The sequence below is a fragment of the Rousettus aegyptiacus genome, unplaced genomic scaffold, assembly GCF_014176215.1.
Source record: "Rousettus aegyptiacus isolate mRouAeg1 unplaced genomic scaffold, mRouAeg1.p scaffold_m13_p_1, whole genome shotgun sequence".
In the NCBI taxonomy this organism is placed as follows: domain Eukaryota; kingdom Metazoa; phylum Chordata; class Mammalia; order Chiroptera; family Pteropodidae; genus Rousettus; species Rousettus aegyptiacus.
This window is the reverse complement of record NW_023416284.1, coordinates 9,688,207-9,710,251: the sequence shown is the minus strand read 5'-3', so window position 1 is coordinate 9,710,251 and position 22,045 is coordinate 9,688,207. Positions and strand designations below refer to the sequence as shown.

The following is a 22,045-nucleotide window of genomic DNA, read 5'->3' as shown; positions in this document are numbered from 1 at the left end:
GCACTCGGCACAGTCAGCAGCCCGTGGAATGCTCTCTATAGATGGCACTTGTCGCTTTTATTGGGATTTTTACTGTGACCATTCATGAAGTCTTTAGCACTGTTGGGAAGACCCAGGTGTCTGTGCTCCAGCCTCAGCTGCTGCCCTAGGATCCCAAAGTTGGGTCCTGACCTCTTCCTGCAAGGACACAAGGACTAGCTTGTCCCAGGCAGCCCAGGACTTTCCTGAGTTTAGCACTGAAAATCCCCCATCCCAGGAACCCCCTCAGTCTTGGGCAAACCAGGACTGTCAGTCACACAACCATATCGCAGCATCTCCTCAGGAGGTGGAATGGCTCCGATGCGACCAGAAGAGTTATGCCAAACCATCCCACGTTCCAGATGGTGCTGGTGCCTGGGGCTGCGGAGAGGTCAGGGTGGCCGGCGGGCCTGGCCCCAGGCACGTGGGCCGCTCAATAGAGGGGCATTGTTGGTTCCACAGGGAAAGCCAGCCATGCCCAGGTGGGCCTGCACCCAGCTGGGCATGGAGGACGGGGGTGGGGTGGGGGCAGGCTCCCCAGAACAGTGGCTAGATTGTTCCCACCAAAGAACAGATCTGCCTGGAGCTGGCCCAAGCCATCAGAAAGAAAGACACATAAACCGCAAGCCACAGGCAGGGGAAAACTGCGTGCAGATGGGCAAGATCATGTCCTTCCACCTGATCCAGCTCCCCTGGCCAGACCCCTGCCCTGCCCCAGGCCCTGGCAGAGCCCCCAGCCACCCAGAGTCCCTGGGGAAGCTTTGGAGCTTTCTGCAAACACAAGTTAGCTTCTAGGACTGAGATCTCTGCTCCAAGTGTCAGTTCAAGTGCAGCCTGGGCGTGTGGGCATGGGAGGGCCTGAGTACCTGGGGGAGAATTTCTTACGTATGCAGAACCATGTAGATCTACTCAGTGATGGGGACACAGGGCTCACGCTATCATTTCTGAATGCGAAGGACTTCGCCATCTGTGGCAGGCTGTGATGAGTGCCTTGGAACATCCAATGCCTGAGTCTGTATGCCTCATTTCTTGGGCCCACCCAAGGGAAGGTGACGTGAGGTATTATTTCTTTGGCTTCTGTTCATAAGCCAATCAATGAAAAGGCCGTGAGTTTTGCAGTAAGGGGCGTGCCCTTGTAGTAGTAACACCAACAGGTCCCAGCTGTGTTACTGATGGCTTCCCATGGTTTCCAAGTTTACCAAAGTTACCGATGCTGTGTCATTTTATCTTGCGATGACCCTGCGGCATAGGTATTGTTATCCCCCATTTAACAGATGAGTAAGCTGAGGCTCGGGGAGGTTAAGTGGATTCTCTGAGATTTCACAGCTTGTAAAGACAGTGGTATTTAACCCCAGGTCTCTCTGACTCTGGGAGCCATAACCATTGAGAATTCCAGCCCTCAGTAAGTTATATGACCAAGGTCCATTGAACACATGGTCTTACATGAGGACCGCGCCGAGCCTGGGCTTGGGTGGTTCCTCCATTCATTTTGCAAGTTTTGACGCTGCACCTTCTTCATGCCAGGACTGTTCTCATTACATGTTCTAACTCTCGGAGGGCTGGTTATTAACCACTCCCGTTGTTGACAACAGTGCTAAGCGGAGCCTGATTCTGCCCTTCTAGCTCTGCAAGGCATAAAGAAACTCCTGGAACTACATAGGGTCCTACTTCCATGCCTTTGCCAATGCAAGTATCTCCTCTCCTCACTACACCCCGCCTCTGCCACCCCAAAGGCCATCTCTGAGGCTGCCCCTCTGCTCAGATGCTTCCCATCCTGCCTCCTTCCCCTGCCTCCCCACCCCAGTAACCCTACGGGATTGCTCACCCCATAGCTCTGTTATAACGTTTCCCACCTCCACGCTATCTTATCATCAGCCGAGTGCTGCTCGTAGACAGAGGTGCTGTGTCTTGACCGCCTCTGTCTCCTCAAAGTCCTTGCCCATGCAGCTCACAGAGTAGGAATTCAATGTGTGTGTTCTGAATTTGCCTGAAAATTCTTTAGGGAGTGATGTGGACCGTTGGGTTCATTCAGTGGCATTTACAAAACGCCACCATTTGCCGGATCAACACTGGGCCCAGCTGAGCCTGTCTCTGCCCCCACACAGGTGACAGCCTCTCGGGGCCAACAACTAAACTCTGAGATCAGACTCGTTTAGAAAGGCTGTGATGGGGAAGGACGGGGGTGGCTGCAGAAGCTCCAAACAGAGCCCCTGGCTTGGTCTCTAGAGGATGTGGGCACAATTCCCAGAAGCAGCACAAATCAAGACCTGAAAGAAGGAGGGAGACAACTGTTTTAAGCAGAAGGAAGAGCACTGTGAAGGGCTGGGAGGTTTCAAAGGGGCAGGTGCTCTGCAAGAAACCCGCCTTTCTTCCCAGCCACGAAAATGGACAGCCGGAGACCCACATGTGGGTCCTTATAGCCAGCACGGCTTCCATTATATGGAGGGGGATATTTGGTACAAACGGGCACCTCGGCGTTTAATTTATGTAAAGGGGAGGGGAGTTTGGAGTTCAGAATTAGACACGAATTTGAGTCCCAGCTCAGCCACTTACTGGCTGTGTGACCTCGAACAAGCCAATTTCTCCTTTCTGAGACGTGGTCTCCTCATCTGTAAAGTAAGAATAATAATATCTTTCCTCGACACCATTGGCTGCTCAGTCCTTCTCTGTCATCATTTCATGTGTGCTGTTCCTGGGGGAGTTAGCTCATTTTGTAGATGAGGAAACCAGAAGCCAGAAGCCAGAGAAGTCGTCTGGTTTGGTGCCACACGGCCAGCACACAGCAGCGCTGGGACGATGACCAGGCCATGGCCCTTCTGGTGGCATTTTCTGCTTGTGCTTTTCTCTATTAATTTAGAAGACAAGTTACTCTGCCATCTTGTCCCCCAACAGTGACCCCGCCCCCACTGACCTCTTCCTGGTCGGGGTAGGAGCCTGACATTGGTCCTTCTCCCCTCAGACCCGTTCTTCGGCCAACGTTATATCCACATCCTGGGCCGACAGAAGCTGTACCACGTGGTCAAGTACACGGGCGGCTCCGCAGAGTTGCTGTTCTTCGTGGAAGGCCTCCGGTTCCCCGACGAGGGCTTCTCAGGCCTGGTCTCCATCCACGTCAGCCTGCTGGAGTATATGGCCGAGGTGAGGGCTGCCCCTGGGTGCCAAATGGGGTTCCTTCTAGAGGGTCCCTCCCAGAAGCCCCCATGATGCTCCACTCCTCTCAAAGCACCAAATGGGCTTGGAGACCTCGAAGCCCCCACCACCCACATTCAGGTGAGGTTGTGTCCACCTCAGATTGATGAGAACAAGCTCTGGAGTCAGACTGCCCGGGTTCAAGCTCATGAGACACCGGGAGAGTGAATTGACTCCCTGTGCCTTAGTTTCCCCATCTGCAAAACAGAAACGACAAAGCTCCAGCTTCTTGGGGTTGTCATGAGCATCTAAACTGGTAAGAACTTATTCACAGTCCATGAGAAAAAAAAACAGCATGCAGTAAGAAGGGGGCTTCTGCTCCCATTGGTGCCTGGGGCAGCCTGGCCATCAGGTCTCTCAGACCGGCCCCCGCCATAGGCACCCGCAGAGGCTCGAAAGGCAGACCCGGGCAAGAAAGGCCAGCCCTACCCACAGTCCCACCCCCATCCTCCCCACCAAGGGCAGGAGCCGGTTTCCTAGAGCTAAGCAGTCCCCGACCTTTTCGGCACCAGGGACCAGTGCTATGAGAATCTAGTGTCCGGTGACCTGGGGTGGAGCTGAGGCAGTGATGCTGGCTGCAGATTCAGAGGAAGCTTCACTCACTCGCCCACTGCTCACCTCTTGCTGTGCAGCCTGGTTTCTAACAGGCCACGTGCTGGTACCTGTCCATGGCCCAGGGGTTGGGGACCCTTGCTATAGCTTTTCAAAGTCAGTCGTGCAAAGGAACCCTGGAATCATATCTCATTTTCCCTCAAGTTCCAGACATACTTCCTGAACCCTTCTGGAAAGAACAATCAAACAGAGCAAAATTTCCCCCAAAAAACTTTAAGAAAAGAAAAGGGCAAGGTGCCCAGAGCAAAAACAGAAGGAGGCCCAAGGCTGGCTCAGCCATCATGTGGGCCGATTTCAGGAAGAGAACTTCGATGGGACAAGGTCAGAAAGCAGTCAAGAGTGTGGGCTCAGCAGCCAGCCCACCTGGGTTTAAATCCGGGCTCTGCCACTCACTAACCATGTGACCTTCGACGGTTACGTAAGAGTTCTGTGGCTCAGAGGTCTGTGACTCAGTTTCCCCATCTGTAAAACAAGGAGTATAACGTGTCTACCCCCTGGGGTAACGCAGAAATGAATTGGTTCATATAAAAACATCACAGGACCTGGCATACAGTAAGTGCTCAATAAATGCGCTGTGGTTATCAGCTTCGCCTACTCTGGAAGGCAGGAGTAAAAAGCACCCTGACGAGACTCTGTGATCCCCTTTTCATTCTCTCCCACGCCCAGCACATTCCCCTGACACCCATCTTCACGGACACTGTGATGTTCCGGATTGCCCCGTGGATCATGACCCCCAACATCCTGCCTCCCCTGTCGGTGTACGTGTGCTGGTAAGCGGGGGGCCACGGCACAGAGAGGGGGGCAGTGCGGCAGAGTGGCTGATGCTGGGGCGTTAGGGGCAGGCGGACCCGAGTTCAGATCCCAGCTCTGTCACTTACCAGATGTGTGACCTCGAGCAACTCACTTGGCCTCTCTGGGCCTCCATGTCTCTGAAATGCTGACGTCACAGAGTCACTGCGAAGGTGACATGAGACAAAGCAAGCAAAGTGTTTGTCCCAGGTCCTGGCATAGAGTTTGTGAGCTCTAAAAATAATAGTTACCATTTCTTTTCTTATTCTTGGCCCATACCATGGAGTTAGGAACTTCCTATGCAATGGATATTTATCTCATTCATTCAGCAATTTTTTATTGAATAGCTATTATGCGCTAGACAGCCACAGCAAGGTGAGAAGCAGGGGAAAGAAGTGTCTGCGGGTGGACGCTGGTCACACCGAAAGGACCCCTGAAGCCCTGGCCCAACCCCTGTCTCCATGCCAGACTTAACTCCTCTCTAGAAATATGAGGAGTCAGAGATGTAAGGCTTTGGGGCAGTGGGGGTGAGCGTTCCCTTCTTTGTTTTACTTGTTCACCACCTGAGTGGGTGAGTTTGCTTGGCCCTTGAGTCCAGCAGACTTTTCAAAGATGCCTGTGAACACAGATGTAGGCTCATCTGCCCAGCGCAGCCCAGAGGTGCCAGCTGCTATTGTCACCTCAGTGGGCTGGCCCTCGTCCCGCCTCACCCTTCCTCCTGGCCTCCCCCTCTTCCCTCAACTTCCCAGCATGAAGGACAATTACCTGTTCCTGAAAGAGGTGAAGAACCTGGTCGAGAAAACCAACTGCGAACTAAAAGTCTGCTTCCAGTACATAAACCGAGGCGACCGCTGGATCCAGGTGAGAAACCCCAGGCTGGGGAGGACATGGCTCAGACAAGAAGGGTCACTTAAAGTCCATACCCTGGCACCCAGCGGCTCTGTGTGCGGGAATTCTGCCGTCAGCTCCTACATGCACATGGGCACAGAGACATCAATGTATAAGGCAATTCACAGCAGTGTCACTTCATCTGGTAGCAAAAGACTGTGAAACAACCCGAATGTCCATCTGCAAGTGGCCAGGTCAGCACATGACGGGATGGCCTTGCTGTGGAGTACTATACAACAGCGAAGAAGAGGCTGATCTATCAATACAGAATGCCCTTCCGGTTAAGGAGTTACATACAAGACGTTGCTGATCACGTTTTTTAAAATGAGGTCGATGGGAGTACAGAGATGGGATGTGCAGAGACTGTCTGTGGAGGGATAATTAGAAACCACAGCCATCGCTTGCTGTGGAGGAGGAGAATTGGGGGAGGCTGGCCAGTACTCGCGTTGGGGGAGGCTGGCCAGTACTCGCCGGCAGCCCTCTGGGCTCAGGCGATGGCTCTTCTTCATGCCCCTGCAGGATGAAATCGAGTTTGGCTACATCGAGGCCCCCCACAAAGGCTTCCCCGTGGTGCTGGACTCCCCCCGAGATGGAAACCTGAAGGAATTTCCAGTGAAGCAGCTCCTGGTGAGATGCTGAGGGCCCCCTTGGGGTGGGGGAGGGAGGGACACAATCCTGGGTACCCTACCAGGACGAAGAGGTCTGGAAACCTTGGGCGCCCTTAACAAATTACTCTGTGGCCCAGGACCTCTGTCTTCTCACCTGCGAAATGGGTCGGTTGGGATAGTGATCTCTAAGGATTTTTCCGGCTCTGATAAGTGACGCTTTTCCAAAACGTGGAGAATTTTCTCATGGGAACTATGGGAGACAGAGGCAGGGCAGGGACCCTGACTCCTGCTACCGCCCCACCTCTAACTTACAGCAAAATAGGTTTCAAAGAGGAAAATTATAGTTAAGCAATCATCAAAATCATGATTCCAACTCTAAAGCTCATAAAGTTGTGGTTTTCAGCATATGTGTTTTTTTAAAGCAATCTGACCACCTGCTCCCAATGCTAGAGGCCATTTCCACTCCTCTTTTTTGGCCTCCACAGGACGTCAGAGCCACTCAGAGGTGACCCCTTGCCAGGTCCACACTCGCTTCTTGAGAACACTCACTAACCAAGTCTCCTCCTCACAGGGAGATGGTGGAGCCCATGGCGTGAGCACAAAGCTATGGAATGTCAGGCGGACTTGGCCTTGAGTCCTAGTTCCACCCTTTAGCATCAGTGCGACCTTGGGCAAGCAACCCAACCTCCGCGAGCCTCAGCTTGCTCACCTGTAAAATGGGGTTAGAAACGGTATTATCTCACTAGGTCATTGTGAAGATCAAAGGTGTTCTCTAAGGCTTCCGCTCTATGCCTGCCGTATTTAGACCACTATTAGCTGTTGTTATGATTATCATTGCACAGCCCTGGACACTATCCTTAGTGAAGACTGACCACTTCCTCCAGCACTCGGAGGGGGAAAGTCACCAGCAGCGGCTGCCCCAGACATGAGCACCAAGACCTCCCAGATCCTGCTCTCGCTCTTCCCGGGGCACCATCTGCCTTCAGTATCCCAGGCTGGCCTGCTTCCAAGGCCCTGGGCTGCGCTGTTCCTGGAGGCCTGTGCCAAGCCCGGCTTTGTGCTGCGTGCCTGCCCGCCTGCGTGATGCCATAAAGCATCAGCTGCCCCGGCCTCCTGCAGATTGCACCTTGCCATCTGGGGCTTCCAGGCGAGGAAGTGCTAAGCTTTAGCCGTCTACCTCATTTGCCACAGCTGTCCCCGGAGCCTCTCTGCTGGGCCAGGATAAGCCACACTTCTTCCCATTCCATATTTTGTTTTTTTTTTAACAAAGATTTTTGTCAGCCAAATTAGTCCCAACCCCACTACAAGTCCCCAAGAAAGGCCCCTGCTTTTGTTACCGAAAAACCATAAAAGGAACCTTAAAATTCAGGAGGTCGCAAGGGTTATATGAACTGGAGATCACCGAGGTTAGGCTAACTCCAATCTATTGGAGCTTCGTGCTAAGGATTCTGAGGCTACATCTGGGCTCAGTGAATAAATGTGGCTGGTTGGGAACAGGTTGGAATGTCATATACGTTACATATCTGTCATTTCTGCATGTATCAGTCAGCTTTCGCTAGGTGAGGCCGCAGTAACAAACAACCCCCAAATCTCAAGGCTTGACAACAGTGAAGGTCCATTTTTTGCTTATACTCATGTCGACTGCTGGTTGGTTGTGTACAGCTCTGTTTCCTCATGCTTCCTCATTTGAGAGCTCAGGCTGCAGGAACGGTCCCGGTCTGGGAAGCGCCATTCTCCTCACGCAAGGAGAGGAGAAAGACAGCTGGCATACACTGTGAATATTATGGCTTCTACTCTGAACTGGCATGAGTGACTTCTGCTCACATTTCATTGGCCAAAGCAAGTCACATGACCAAGTCTGATATTGGGCAGGGAGGAAAATTCCTTCTCCAGGGAGGTACCGGAAGTCACACAGCAAGAGCAAAATCCTCTTACTGGGAAGGGGGATAGCAAGTCTCTGGGAACAATAATACTCTCTACCACCCTGCTTCAGGTCACTTAGTCCCACACTTCTTCGACAGATGGGGAAACTGAGAGTCGGAGATACGAAGAGACAAGCGGTTACATCCATAGCACAAACTGAGGACCAGTCCTAAACTCACAAATGGGTCTCTGTGTCGGGGAGATAGTTAGAGGCCTATGCAGAGGCTCAGATGCACACACACAGACACACACTCATCCCCGCATTCACACCAACGTACTCACACACTCAGCCTCCCCATGCCAGGACCTGCCCACAGTGCCAGACCACAGGTGGTCAAAGAGTGGTCATCAGAATGTACGTAGGTTGGGGCTAAGGACTCTTGGCTGCAGGAGACTAATGACAAGTGTGTGCCCCCTACCTAGGGTCCAGATTTTGGCTATGTGAACCGGGAGCCCCTCTTTGAGCCTGTCACCAGCCTTGATTCCTTTGGGAACCTGGAGGTCAGTCCCCCAGTGACTGTGAATGGCAAGACATACCCCCTGGGCCGGATCCTCATCGGGAGCAGCTTTCCTCTGTAAGAGAAGCCAGCATGGGTCTGGGGGCAGTGGGCGTGAGGTGGTTACTGTGTCTCTTTGGGAGTGGTCTTGGTTCCTCATATAGAGAGCGATTGGCTTAGAAAATTAACTGCTCCCACTACACTCAGATAAGGTACAGATGCTCATGAAAAGAAAACCAAGTTAGCCTTTACATCTTAGTATAAATTAGGATCGACTATAAAACTAAATAACTCTCTTCTCAAAATAGAAGGGTATATAATGACATTATAAACCAGGTAAGGAAGGGATGAAAGAGTCCAGAGAAAGAATACTGAAAGAGGATGAGTAGGAGCTTACCAACAAATCCCCGGGGGTGCCCACGTACAAAAGAGGCATGAGAAGACATAGCCCTGTCACAAAGCATGAGTCCTTGGCTTCATGGCCTGTTTACAACATCATAATTCCATCCCCAGATGACCTGTCAATGAAAAGGCAGATTCTTCCTCAGTCAGGGCTGGGGAGAGGGTATTGTGGTCCTCACTTCACAAAAGGGCTGCCAGAAGCCTGCATAAATGGGAGCAACCAGGACTTGGGCACCAAGTGCCTCTGAGCCACATGGAATGCTTGACCTTCTTAGTGGGGACCATTGGCACCGTCAGCGACCATTGCCCCCCCTTTTCCCTCCTTCTCCCTTCATTCAGCAGCCGCTCGTCCATTCAGCAGGTATTCTCCAAGCATCACCCAAGTGCCAAGCCCTGTGTCAGGCATGGGGTTCCAAACATGAAGCCCAGCCCCCAACTTTGAGGGGATGGTGATAATCACAGACATCAAACAGGGGCACGTACAGTGATAGAAAGAATGGTAGAGAGCCAGGGGAATCAAAGGAGGGGTCGCTAGCCCCCGTGGGGAACTCAGGGAGGACTTCTAGAGACTAATATGAATTGAGCGGCTTCTGTGCCAGGCATTGTTCTAGGCTCTGGGGATACGGCACTGAGCAAAGCAGAGGAAATCTCAGCTCTCAGGTGGTTTTCAGTTAGGGTGGGTGGAGTACAGAAAATAAACATGAAAGCAAGAACATAAATAAGGTACTTCTTGGTGCTAATAAGTGGAATGAAGATACGATAGGATTATATGACAAAGAGTGGAGGGGCGGGGTCACCTTAACTTGTGGTTTTGAGAAAGTGGCTTTGGAATTGAGGCTTGGATGAAGAACAGGAGGAAGTCAGAAGATTGAAAGAAAAGAGCATTCCTAACAGAAAAAAAAAACAGTACGAGCAAAGCCTGGAGGTTATAACAGGCTTAGCCAGCGGCTGAAACAAACAGAGAAAGAAGGAAGAAAGAGAGATGAGGTAGGAGTGCCAGGTGGAGTCAGATCACAGAGGAATTTGTCGTTTATTGTAAAGACCTTGGATTATATTCTAAGGGTAATGCGGAGATTGAAGACCTCAGAGGACCTGAAAGTCTTGAAAGGCTTCCTGGAGGAGGTGTTACTTGAATTGATTAAAAATGAAGTTGAGTAGAAGTTAATAAAGCAAAGAGGCACATGGGCTAGGGCAGATTTTAGAACCATGCCTATGCCCTAGCCCCCTCCAGAAATCCGAGAAGGACCCCTGAACACAGAAGTCCCTCACACCCACTGGCGCCCTCGGGGGCTGAAGGCTGGGTGGGCTCCATGCCTGTCACACGGGCCGTGGCAGCAGCAAACATCTCCCTCTTTCCACTTGAGCTCGGATGCCTTCCTGTGATCTCTTTGCTGGTGCTGCCCTGGGTTCAGGCTGGATTCCAGAGGCTGCAGGCCCTCTGGTGAGACAGGCACGGTGGGCGACCTTCTGAAAAGCTGCCTGCTCCTCGACCCTGCCCCAGGTCCGGCGGTCGAAGGATGACCAAGGTGGTGCAAGACTTCCTGCAGGCCCAGCAGGTGCAGGCACCTGTGGAGCTCTACTCAGACTGGCTGACCGTCGGCCATGTGGACGAGTTCATGACCTTCATCCCCATCCCGGGCACAAAGGTGAGCTGGTTCCTGAGGCTGGAGCGAATAGGATAGTGAAGTGAATAGGATAGTACTGTTAGTTCTTGTCCGCAGAAGGTGTGATCTGGAGGAAGTGGACTGCATAAAGGAAGGAGGAAGCAGGCTAGAGCTGGTGTGTGTATTGTCGCTGTAGCACATAAATTTTTAACCCAACATATTCAAAATATTAGCGTTTCAACAGGGAACTGAAATAAAAATTATTGAGAGATTCGACATTCTTTTTTTCATGCTTTTACATTCTTTTTTCATAAGGCTTTAAAATCTGGTATGTATTTTACTCTTAACAGCACATCTCAGTTCAGACTGGCCACAATTCAAGTGTCTAAGAATCACGGAGGGTTGGCGGCTACTGTCTTGGCCGTAACACTCTATGGAGCATGGGGTAAGGACCTCTGGAGAGAGGTTCTTTCATTTTCTGAAGTGAAAGGAATGGTGGCAACTTTATACCCTGGAAATTTTGTGCAAATGACCTGGCCTCTCAGCAACTTTGAGAAGCTCCTCCAAGGCCACCTTTGACTCGATGGCATTGCTGAGGTAGAGGCGTTTCTCTAACAGGAAGGGTGAGAAACAGTCCTCTGAAACCCTGCTAGGCAGCCTTTGCCATTTGGTGCAGGGAGGCTCGATACGATGTGCAGACCAGGCTCTGGGTCTCAGGGGTCCCTTGTGCTCTGTGGCCATATCCCCTATGCTGACACTGTCCCTCTGGATGGTCTCTTGCAGCAATTCCGAATGCTCATGGCCAGCACCTCAGCCTGCTACAAGCTCTTCCGAGAGAAGCAGAAGGAAGGCCATGGGGAGGCCATCATGTTCAAAGGTGAGTGCCCACGGGGTCCTGGCAGGGAGCGGGGAGCTGAACCCCCAGAGAGACCCTCAGGAGGACGGGGAAGATGAGCGCTTTGTCCTTGAGCACCCAGCTCTACCTCCCTGAGTGTCTGGTCTACCCCAGGGCTATCACCATGGTGGAAAACAGCCCTAGCCTCTTATGACCCTTGCTTTGGCCAGCTGGACCATGGAACTGCCGACTGCTCCTTATGATCATCAACAGGGCCACATGCTTCTTCAGGACCTAGTGTACACTGTAAATGGCACCAGACCTAGAGGAGAAGCAAATGGTTCAAAACTGACATACAATCTGCCTTTAAGGAGCTTGTGTTTTAGAAAAGGAGAGAGAGAAATATACATAATGCAGTTTAGGGACCAGAAGAAAAGTGGGAGTCAACAGACATGACAGCCAGACATCATTACTGTCAGCCCCAAAGTGAGAAGTTCCCTGCGTAACTGAGACATTCACATAATTAGGACAGATATAGATGGGAATGAGCTTTGCTCTTAAATTAATCATGGAAAGAGGGAAAGCTGATCAGGTGGAGACAACGAGCCAGGTTAGAGAGGCCATGACAGTTTCTTCTGTTCTTCTTAAATTACTTTTTGTCACTTTCAGGTTGGTTTCTCCAATCTATCTGCATCCAAAAGTCTGTTTGATACTTAACACAAATTAGTGCCCTGCATATCCAAAGTCAGTGCTTCTAATAGTGACTGGTATCAAAGACAGAAAGGGCCAATTTAAGACCACTGTCCTTTTTTCAGTTCCTCACCAATGAGAAGTTTTATCTTGGATTGGTAGGCATTCGTCTTGATTTTCTGGAGGCTTCTTTCTATATTAAACATATCTCCAAAGCTACCCATAGGATCTAGGAACCATTATCTTCATACCAATAGGTCCAAGTGGCTGTGTGGAGACAGCTCAGGTATAGGGTTTGACAGCCCCAATCTCTTTGCCACTAACAAGCTACAAGACTGGCGAATACAATGGATCAGCAGACTCTTCCCTGATCGGGCTGTGCCACTCGCTGTAAGACCTCGAACAAGTCATGTGACTTCTCTGTGCCTTGGTTTCCTCATCTTTAATGCTAGCAGCTACCTATAGAAATGTGGGAGGATTACTGAGTTAATCCATGTAAAACATCTAGGAAAGTGCCCACCACATAGTAGGTGCTTGGTGAGCGTTAGGTGTCATTAATCAAGGCTCAAGCCATATGGGCCACCATGGCGGAATAGGAGGCAGATGCTGGCAGACCAGGCAGGGGCCAAGCATGAGGCAGGTCTGGAAAACAGGAAGTCAACATCTCTGGGCATCCTGTGTCTGTCATACTCAGCCTTGTCAACTGCTCATTCTTAGAAGCAGGGTCCAGGTGGAAGACTCAGGTAGGTAATTGTGCCACCCCATCATCTGGCCAGAGAGAGAGCAAGGCAGCTGCCACCCCTTCCCAGGTGACATGGCCAACCCTCGAGAGAGGAGTATATGCTGCCCTCCGCAGGCAGAGAGGGCCTTGTCTCCCTGGGGTTGCCCTCCTGTGCCCCAGCCTGCTTCCAACCCCATCTCCTTCATCCTAGCAGTTAGCGCAGAAGCTGACTCACCTTGGCAGAGGGGAGCACCCTGGCTGGGTACCTAATGCTAGACTGTCTCCTGTCCTCTGACCCCCACAGGCCTGGGTGGGATGAGCAACAAGCGAATCACCATCAACAAGATTCTGTCCAATGAGAGCCTCGTGCAAGAGAACCAGTACTTCCAGGTGAGAGCGGGCCAGGGGGCCAACGGCCAAGGGGCCCATGGGGCTGGGGCAGAGGGTTCCTGGGAAGGATGTCGCTGTGCCCGATGTCACATCTTACAACCTTGGGGCTTCCATAGGGAATGGCCTATGACAGAGGGAAGGGCTTTAATGAGCACTGGGTTCCACCTACATGATTTGCTCCTGTTGATTATGATCAGACAGCCTCCAAGGGGGTTTTGCAGGAAGCAATCTCTGTTCTGGCCCAGGTCCAGCTCATGGGTCCAGCAGCAGTCATGTCATGGAATGGTCTCTCCACTACTTCCCAAGTTTTAAAAAAAAAAAAAAAAACTGGAAAACTCAAACTGATTTAAACAAAGGCATGATTGGCTTATGTGAGTGGGAAGTTTAGTGGTGCTATGGATTTCAGGCACAGGTTGATCAGGGCTCCAGCTCCATTTCTCTGCATTTCTTGGGTTCTGCAGAGACCCTCAGGGGTAGGAGCACAGCTGCTATAGTTCAAGGTCTCACATCCTCCCAGCATGCCACCCACAAAGAGAGAGGTCTTCCATGCCCCCAACAATTAAACAAAAGCCTTGCATTTCACTCTGATTGTGATAACTGAACCAGTTACATACAGTGATTGCCTTAAACCTGGTTTACTGCCCATCTCTGAACCAATCACTGGGGCAAGGAGAGAGGAGCGAGAGTCTACTTATTAGCTCTCACCAGATGGTAGGGTGTGGCGAATCCAACCCCACAAAGTGCTGCTGCGTTACAAGGGGAGGTGGAGTGGATGCTGGAGAAGTGACTGCGGCATGTCCCAAAGTTCACAAAACGCTTCCCTGGCTACTTGAAAGTTGATTCTATTATAACTCTCTGCTCCATGCTCATTTTTTGACATCTGGTAGCTCTGAGGTTAAATCATGGCCCCCAGCTTTTAGTAGTAGGACCTTGGGCAGCTGACTAAGGACACCATGTCTTCAGCTTCCTTATCTCTAATAAGGGATACTAACAGTGTCTATCATGGAGTTGAGACTTAAATAAGTAATACCTGTAAAGCACTTAGGACATTTGTACCCTTAGGGCACTTGTACATGTCAGCTTTTATTATTATTAATCAAAATCATGGTCACCGTTATTCTCAGGTCATGGAGTACGGCCTGAAGATTCAATGAGATACTGTGTAGCAAGCACCTAGCACGGGGTCTGAGTCGTAGTAATATTTTTGTGATCTTCTCTCTTCTCTTTATTACTGCCGTCACTGGGCCCTGGGGAGAGGGCCCTGGAGAGTGGCAGGTGTGCCAGATGAGCACTGAAAGTCTCCCCGAGCACTGGGGCCCTGGGTCTGAGGCTGCAGAGATGAGGGGGGTTGACAAAGGGGACAGAGGTGTCCCCTCACTTTCCTGCCCTCCTTCCTTGCCCCTTTCCCAGCGATGCCTGGACTGGAACCGTGACATCCTCAAGAAGGAGCTGGGGCTGACAGAGCAGGACATCATCGATCTGCCCGCTCTGTTCAAGATGGATGAGGACCGCCAAGCCAGAGCCTACTTCCCAAACATGGTGAGGTGCCATGGACCCCGAACCTCATCCAGGCCAATCAGGGGACAGCCAGATCCAGAAGGACCCTCGGGCTGAGGCTGTCTTCTCAGGAGGCCTAGGTCCCAGTCCTGGCTGAGCTGCTGTGTGGCCTCACCCTCCCACCCCAGGCACTGACCTTGTCTGAGCCTCGATTCCTCTGAGCAGCCTCACTGGGGTCCTAAAGAATGCTTTACCCTAACAGAGAGGAAAGGGCTGTGTAAGTTAACAAGGCCTTGTGGACGGGAGTGATTTTCATCATAGAAGAGAGTCTTCTATGAGATAGGAAGAGGTTAGAATATACACACATGGATGCATATACATACATACATGGATGCATATACATACACATACAGCATGTACACAAATACACATGCGTGCACATGCACACACTCATGTGCACGTGCACGTGTATACACAAACATTCAGAGGCAGGTTTCCTGCTTTTCTACTTCAGCTCTGTGCGTATGACTTGCTTAGGCCCCTTTGTGCCTCAGTTTCCTCAGTAGAGTGGGGATAAATCACAACACCTACTCCATAGCATTGTCGGGAGGGTCCAATGAGGTTAGAACAGGACCGGGCACTTAGTAGGTGCTCACTAAACAGACGCTGTTGCCCCGCCCTCATCACAGGTAAACATGATTGTGCTGGACAAGGACCTGGGCATCCCCAAGCCCTTCGGGCCCCAGGTGGAGGAGGTGTGCTGCCTGGAGACACACGTGCGCTCCCTGCTGGAGCCCCTGGGCCTCTGCTGCACCTTCATCGATGACATTTCCGCCTACCACAAGTTTCTGGGGGAGGTGCACTGTGGCACCAACGTCCGCAGGAAGCCCTTCACCTTCAAGTGGTGGCACATGGTGCCCTGACCAGCAGAGGTTGTCGTGTGTGGTCTCAGCCTGTCAACAACCAATGTTGTGGCTGGACCAGGCCTTGTGGTTCTTATGATCTCACGACACCCTTCAGCAATAACCATCAGGGAACTTTGAAACAAAACACAAAGGTGTTATTACTTACAGAACCTGGAACTTACACAGCACACCTGAGGCCACACAGTGAGGTCGCCGGTAGAGAGAGTGAGTGCGCATGTGCACAGGCCTGGAGTTCTGCTTTTGTTGGGGTCGAGGGTCGGGGCTTAGTGTTTCTCGGGCTCACTCTTTTTGGCAGATTTAAAACATAAGAGCGGGAATTTGAAGTATGGGAAGAGAAAAAATGAGTTGCCCAAATGGTCAGTTATGGAAACCAACCAAGATTACTAAAATCAAGGAGCTTGGTGAGGGGGTAGGGAATAGGGTAGCATTGCTGTGCAGCCTGGCTCTTTATCTAGTCGTGTGGCTGGCAGTGAGTGTATTGGAGATAGTGTCTTGGGAGTGGATGCCATCTTTGAAGTGGACGCCTCAGCAATCACAGCTTCAGTCGGGCACCTGTACTGCAAAAAGAAACCAGCTCCCAGGACTGCGCTACTACAGAGGAACTCCTCTCCTGCCCTCCTTTCTCCAGACTCCTTGTGCCCCCGAGCTTTCCCCTGCCTGATGTGGACTGGGAGACCTCCCACTGGGAGACCATTCCCCAAAGAAGCCTTAGTGTCTGGTCCAAAATTGAATGAAATGAGAAGGGAAAGAGGTTCTGGGCTCACCAGTTCTCCAGTACCCATGCCCTAAAGGTCATGGTAGATCCCGTGCAAAGGGACCGTGGGACCCCGAACATACCTTGAACTGCCATCATCATTTCAAATTCACCTCCTTTGGGGGATCGAGGTAGCCACCTCAATCATTCATTCCTTACCAGCCTCTCTCAAATCCCCTTGGCTTTCTCTCTGCAGAGTAGACGCTCTTGGCTAGCCTTCCCACTCCCTGAGGGTCCAATAATGTAGCTTAGAACTGTTCCTGGAAACAGATTTTATCAGAGCAGCCTTCTCAGTGTGTAAAGATGCCCCGGGGTCAACCATATCTATCTTCTCTTCCTTGGTCCTCAGTTCTAGGGCCAGTCCCTGACCTCCCTCTTCTCACGATGCCTCAATATCCTATTCCTGATGCCAGCTCTCCAGGCAGCTAGCCCTTCTCCCAGTATGTAATTAAAGACCTATCCCTCTTTCCCAGAAATGAGACCCAACCCATAAGGATGCTGGCCTGGCCTCCAGCCAAAACAGCTAGTTCTCGGCCAGCTGCTGGCCTTAGAGATAGATTGATTATCCCATTGAAGTTCACTCGAGCATGCTGAAGACCCTCTCATTTGGACGTAACCAGATTAATTCCCTGGCTTCAACTGAAAAGACTTGGCTTCAGCTAAAAGAAGTTCCATAAGGGCCAGCCGATGTCAAAAAAGTAGGTGAATTATAGTTCCACATTGATGGCTAAAAAGAACCAGTTTATAACCAATGAAAAGGTTATAAATTTATATTCTTGGGCAAATGCAATGTTCTTCTTGGATTATTTCATTCAGTCATTCAACAAACATTTGTTGTATGCCTAAGTGCTAGGCCCAGTGCTGGCATCTGAGGATACGGTGGTTAGTAGCAAGCTGGACCTGGTCCCTGCCTCATGGAGCTGGTCAATTTCCAACATGCAACACCCACATTTAAATGGCCAATATTCATCCTGCAGTGGTGTGCTCTTTAGAAATGCCAAGCTGCTATATTCAGAAATTGCACAGGGCACAGAGCTTTCTGAAGGTCACTGTCTCTGTGAAATGGGAAGGGGGAGTGTTCATTAAACAGGCTTCCTTTCGGTCTAGCTGGGCCAGGACCACCCAACAAGTCAGACCCCAGAGCCTTTAGAAGCTGTCGTGCCCCCTGTGGGGACAGTGGCCCCTGCTTTTGGGGACAAAGCCCCAGATCTTCTCTCCAACCCTAGAGCTGGAGATACCAAGTGCCTATTTGAGGGTGTTTATCTGGAGACTTATGGTTTGTCATGTGTGTGTGTGTGTGTTTGGTTAATGTGGGTTTTCGGGCTTTCTTTCATTTTTTTCTAGTCTATTTGAAGGGGAAGTAAGTACCTCCCATGTGGAGACAGTGTGTGTTTATAGATTTTTCTAAGGCTCTCCCTATCGATAAGTCAGTAGTAGTTCCTGGTAATTCTAGAGCCCCCAAGACTGAGACACCCATTTCCATCTTGCTTGCCCACCCAGTGTGACTACTCTAGATGTGGACACCCCTTTTCTCCCTGGACTCATTGCTCTTCCCTACTCCCCCACCACCGCCCCACACTTCCTATAAATGTAGGCCTAGAATATACTTCTGTATTGCAAAACTCAAAAAAGTTCCTGTTTCAATCTTTATTTTGAAATATTTCATGTAAGAGGGCAGGGATGTCATGAATATAGCACAGTTTCAACTTTCTGGACAAGATACCATGATAAAGATCGAAAGATGTATGGGGAAGATTAAATAACAGTAAAAATAAACTGTCAGAAGAGAAGTCATGTCTATTGGTGTGATGTTCATTGCTGCTTCACGGTCACAGCCTGGAGTGATGAAGATCACACGCTGGCCCTCTGTTGGTCCTACAGCCCCTGCTCTTCTGGGCACAGGGTCAAGGCTCTCAGCAAGGGTATCTCAAGGGTTTGGAATTCCACACATACTCGGTAGATGTGTATTACATGGCGACCGCCCAAGGTGAAAACTAATACCCACCATGAAATCTGATTATGTTCTTCTGGTGGGCTTCCCCAGAAGCAGACCCCGAGTTGAGCATTTAGGAACAAGTGATTTATTAAGGAAGTGCCTCTAGGAGGAACCAGGAAGGGAGTGGAGGGAGCAGGATAGAAAAAGGAAGAAGTCAAACAAGAGTGTGATTTCAGGTCCAGCCTTTGACTCATCACTGGAGCATATATGGTAAATCAGAGTTGTCGCATCTAGAGGGAGATCAGTCACTGACTATGGAGACTTTGGCTCTCTGGGCATGGGGACATCAGTAACCCATGGATGTGTAATCATCTAAAGAGGATCACAGCAATGTAGTTATTAGCAATAAAGTCACAGGAGCTGGGGGTGGGCATCAACAGTGTCCACTGTTCTGAGTAATGTCATGTCCTTATAATATGGAATTGTTATACATAGGTATTTGTGATTTGACTCGTGGTATAAAAATCCATACAACATAACCATGGTCTAACACGGTCTTTATGAACCAACTCTGAAGGCCCTAAAGGAGAGCTACCTAATTGGTTGCTGAACCTAAAAGCCACATCCAAACTCTTTGGGATATACCTGGGGATACACCCTTCAGCCCCATCTTGAGCTTCTGGACTGATGTTTTGGTGCAGCCATTTTAAGGGGTCATTGCAAAATGATAATTACTAGTTCTATTACTCTGAGACTTAACTCAAAAGTCCAGCCCTATAAAGTCATTTCCCCTCCCCCCACTCTTTTATACCCAACTAATGTGGCCCAAGCCACAGCTAGGCCAATATTCAATGGGGTTTCCTGACCCACCTATTCCTGAGACTCCCCCAAAAGGATGCTAGTGCATTAAATCTATTCTGATGGTATTTTCACATCTTGGCTACTCACCCACCTCAAGATAGCTGAAGGTCACCCTGAGACTTCTAGAATGGTCCTTTCCAATAGAAATATAATGCAAGCCACATATGTAATTTTAAACTTCCTAGTAGCCACATTTTAAAAAGTAAAAAAAAAAAGGCGAAGTTAATTTTAATATGTTTTCTTTAACCCCATATATCCAGATTATTTTCATGTCAACATGTTATAAAACTTTTTAAATATTAATAAAATATTTTACATTCTCTTTGAGAGCAAATCTTTAAAAGCTGATGTATATGTTATACTTTTATCAAATCTCTATTCAGACTAACTACATTATAACTGCTCAATAGCTACAGTGGCTACCATATTGAAAGGCATAGTTCTAGAATCTTCTCTGCCAGGCTGAGCCCCAGTGGTAGAAATAGGCACATTTCTTAAATCCTCAGAGTCCACAGCAAGTCTGGCCGCAATGGCTAACAAAAGTTTATTATTATAATACCCAAAAGAGAAGCATAAAGTAAACACTGGCCCTCCCTGGCCCTGGTGTGCAGGGCCTTGCCCTGCCCCCTTCGGGAAGTCCTCTCGCCTGAACCATGACTGCTACCACTTTGCCAGGTCTGGCCTCTCTGTCAGCAAGGGGAGTGCCTTGGGCCAGGTCAAGGTGGGAACCCTATGAGTTCCTTGAAAAACATAACTCCCTCACCTCTAGCTTCCTTCCTCTCACCATTCCCTGGGACACAACCTGTGTCTGCATTTTCATGTAAGATGATGCTATCTTGGGATCCCAGGTGAGGGGAATTGAGGTCCTCATTATCCCAGCCCCTTCATTCCAGATCTGAGCCATACCGTGGAATAGCCAAAAGCCCATGGAATTGGGATCCTCCCCTCCTAACAAAAGAGCAACCAGAGATGAATTCTGCCTCCCCAGCGGGACTTATCCAGGATCCTCATCTAAGTGGCATTAGGCCCAGGGGACTGATAGCAATGTTATTGGTAACTAAACATACAGTGAGTGACAGCATGTAGAATCTTTTCTCCAGCTGGACAACCAGAAAAAGGACATGCCCAGGCAGAAAGCTCAGTTCTGCCGCTTTGTCTCGAGCCTGGCTGATATGAGAAGTCTGCTTTTTCATTTGTGCTTCATCCCCCAGCCAGCTGGGCTCCTTCTCATCCCTGATCTCTGAGAAAGCAAAAGGCTGGTGTCCTCTAGCTAGCCTCAAAGCAAACTGCCAAGTTCAAGCCAAGCCTGCTTTGCCTCAGCCCCTCACACCCCAGAAGCTAAGGCCCACTTTATCATGGTATATCCCAAGATGACTCTCTAAGAACAGTCTCTGACCAGCATTTCAGGGTCCTATTCTCACACTACTGTGCTACTGAAGAGATACATTCAACCTGTTACAGGCATGTTTTGTTTTCCTCTGATGGCAATTCCTGGCACCTGGTGGGTCAGTGCTCAGCAAATACGTTTTGGATGAAAGAATGAAACATCTGTTCAGCCAGACAATGGGAGCAGAAATATCAGCTCAACCAGATATGAGGTAATAATAGCCACCATTTCTTAAACACTGACCATATGCCAGGCACCTGCCGGGCTGAACTATACAAAATGCCATTTCGAAGGTCAAAATGCTCAGAGTCGATTTCATATAGTCCAGATTAATGTTTTACATTAATCATCTCATTAAATTCTCACAACAAAGATGTGGGGTTATTACCTCCACTTTATAGATGAGGAAACTGAGGCTCAGAAAGGCATCGACTTGCTCAAAGTTATACCGCAGAATTTATGGGATTCATACCCAGGTGAACCTAACCACTAAACCCCTGCTCTTGACAACCTACCTCATTTCAGAAATAACTTCCCAACCCAAGTTCAATCGGTTATCATTCTTTTATTCATAAATGTTGCCTTTACACCAGTCATTTTTAAATATACTAAATGTCCTATTACAACCTTATGATAAGAAAACCCCACAACCTGCAAGCAAGGTGTCTGGAGATTATAAGATTCCTATGACCTCCTCAATGGCAACAGAGCTCAGAGAGAAATGACCTCTACCTAGCATCGCACATGCTCTCTAGGCTTGAGCTCAGAGTAAGATGGCATCTATTCCATGAAAATTAAATCGTATTCATTTATGCGCTCATTCATTTTTTTTTCTCTGTTTTTGCTATAAGCATCTATTGGATGAAATACTCAAGAGATTATATCATTTTTCATTTAAACCACAGTGAAAGGAGGCATGACAAATAATCCCACCAAGATAGCAGATGAAAACCAGAACCACGCTGGGCAAACTAGGATATCTGTTCTCCCTGGAAAACCCTACGCATAAGACGTAATCTCAGCCCTTAAGGGACTGACAGCTGAATCAAGGAGAGAGACGGGAGAGCTAGGAGGCAGACTGATGGAGTAGGCACTTGATAAATATTGAATAAGGTAGAAATGAATAAGGTAGAAAACGCTGTAGTTTCACACAGATATGTACTTATTTCCGGCTGGAAGAGTGACCAGGGGTAGCCTTAATGTTTATTTGGGCTAGGCTAAATGACTGTTGAATGAATTCAGGAACAAATGACTGGGGAGAGAAGGAAGGAAAGTCTGCCAAGCTGAGTAGAGATACAAAGGGCTGACAGTTTGAGAAATGGTGATCATAGATTGAAGTTATGCTGGAAATACAAGGGTTTGACCAATGGGGATGCCCTGAAGGTTTGGAGCAGCTGCAGTCACATGACCAATTCTGTATTTTAGAAAGAGGACAGTAACATATATTTCTGTATTGCTATTAAGCTAATAGGAAAAAACATGTTTAAGAAACTACCTGAAAATGATCAAACCACAGTA

General features: G+C 49.5%; 1 protein-coding gene across 2 annotated transcripts in view; it reads left to right on the top strand.

Moving 5' to 3' along the window:
- Nucleotides 1–18,137, top strand: part of PADI2 (peptidyl arginine deiminase 2) — a 42,291-nt gene extending 24,154 nt beyond the window's left edge. For both annotated transcript variants that reach the window (XM_016128391.2, XM_016128392.2), the window contains exons 7-16: nucleotides 2,978–3,156; nucleotides 4,486–4,589; nucleotides 5,358–5,469; nucleotides 6,016–6,123; nucleotides 8,451–8,602; nucleotides 10,428–10,572; nucleotides 11,314–11,407; nucleotides 13,081–13,166; nucleotides 14,577–14,705; nucleotides 15,353–18,137. In XM_016128391.2, coding sequence (XP_015983877.2) covers nucleotides 2,978–3,156; nucleotides 4,486–4,589; nucleotides 5,358–5,469; nucleotides 6,016–6,123; nucleotides 8,451–8,602; nucleotides 10,428–10,572; nucleotides 11,314–11,407; nucleotides 13,081–13,166; nucleotides 14,577–14,705; nucleotides 15,353–15,586 — 1,343 coding nt within the window. In that variant the 3' untranslated portion in view covers nucleotides 15,587–18,137. The remainder of the gene's footprint in view (nucleotides 1–2,977; nucleotides 3,157–4,485; nucleotides 4,590–5,357; nucleotides 5,470–6,015; nucleotides 6,124–8,450; nucleotides 8,603–10,427; nucleotides 10,573–11,313; nucleotides 11,408–13,080; nucleotides 13,167–14,576; nucleotides 14,706–15,352) is intronic.
- Nucleotides 18,138–22,045: the final 3,908 nt, after the last annotated feature.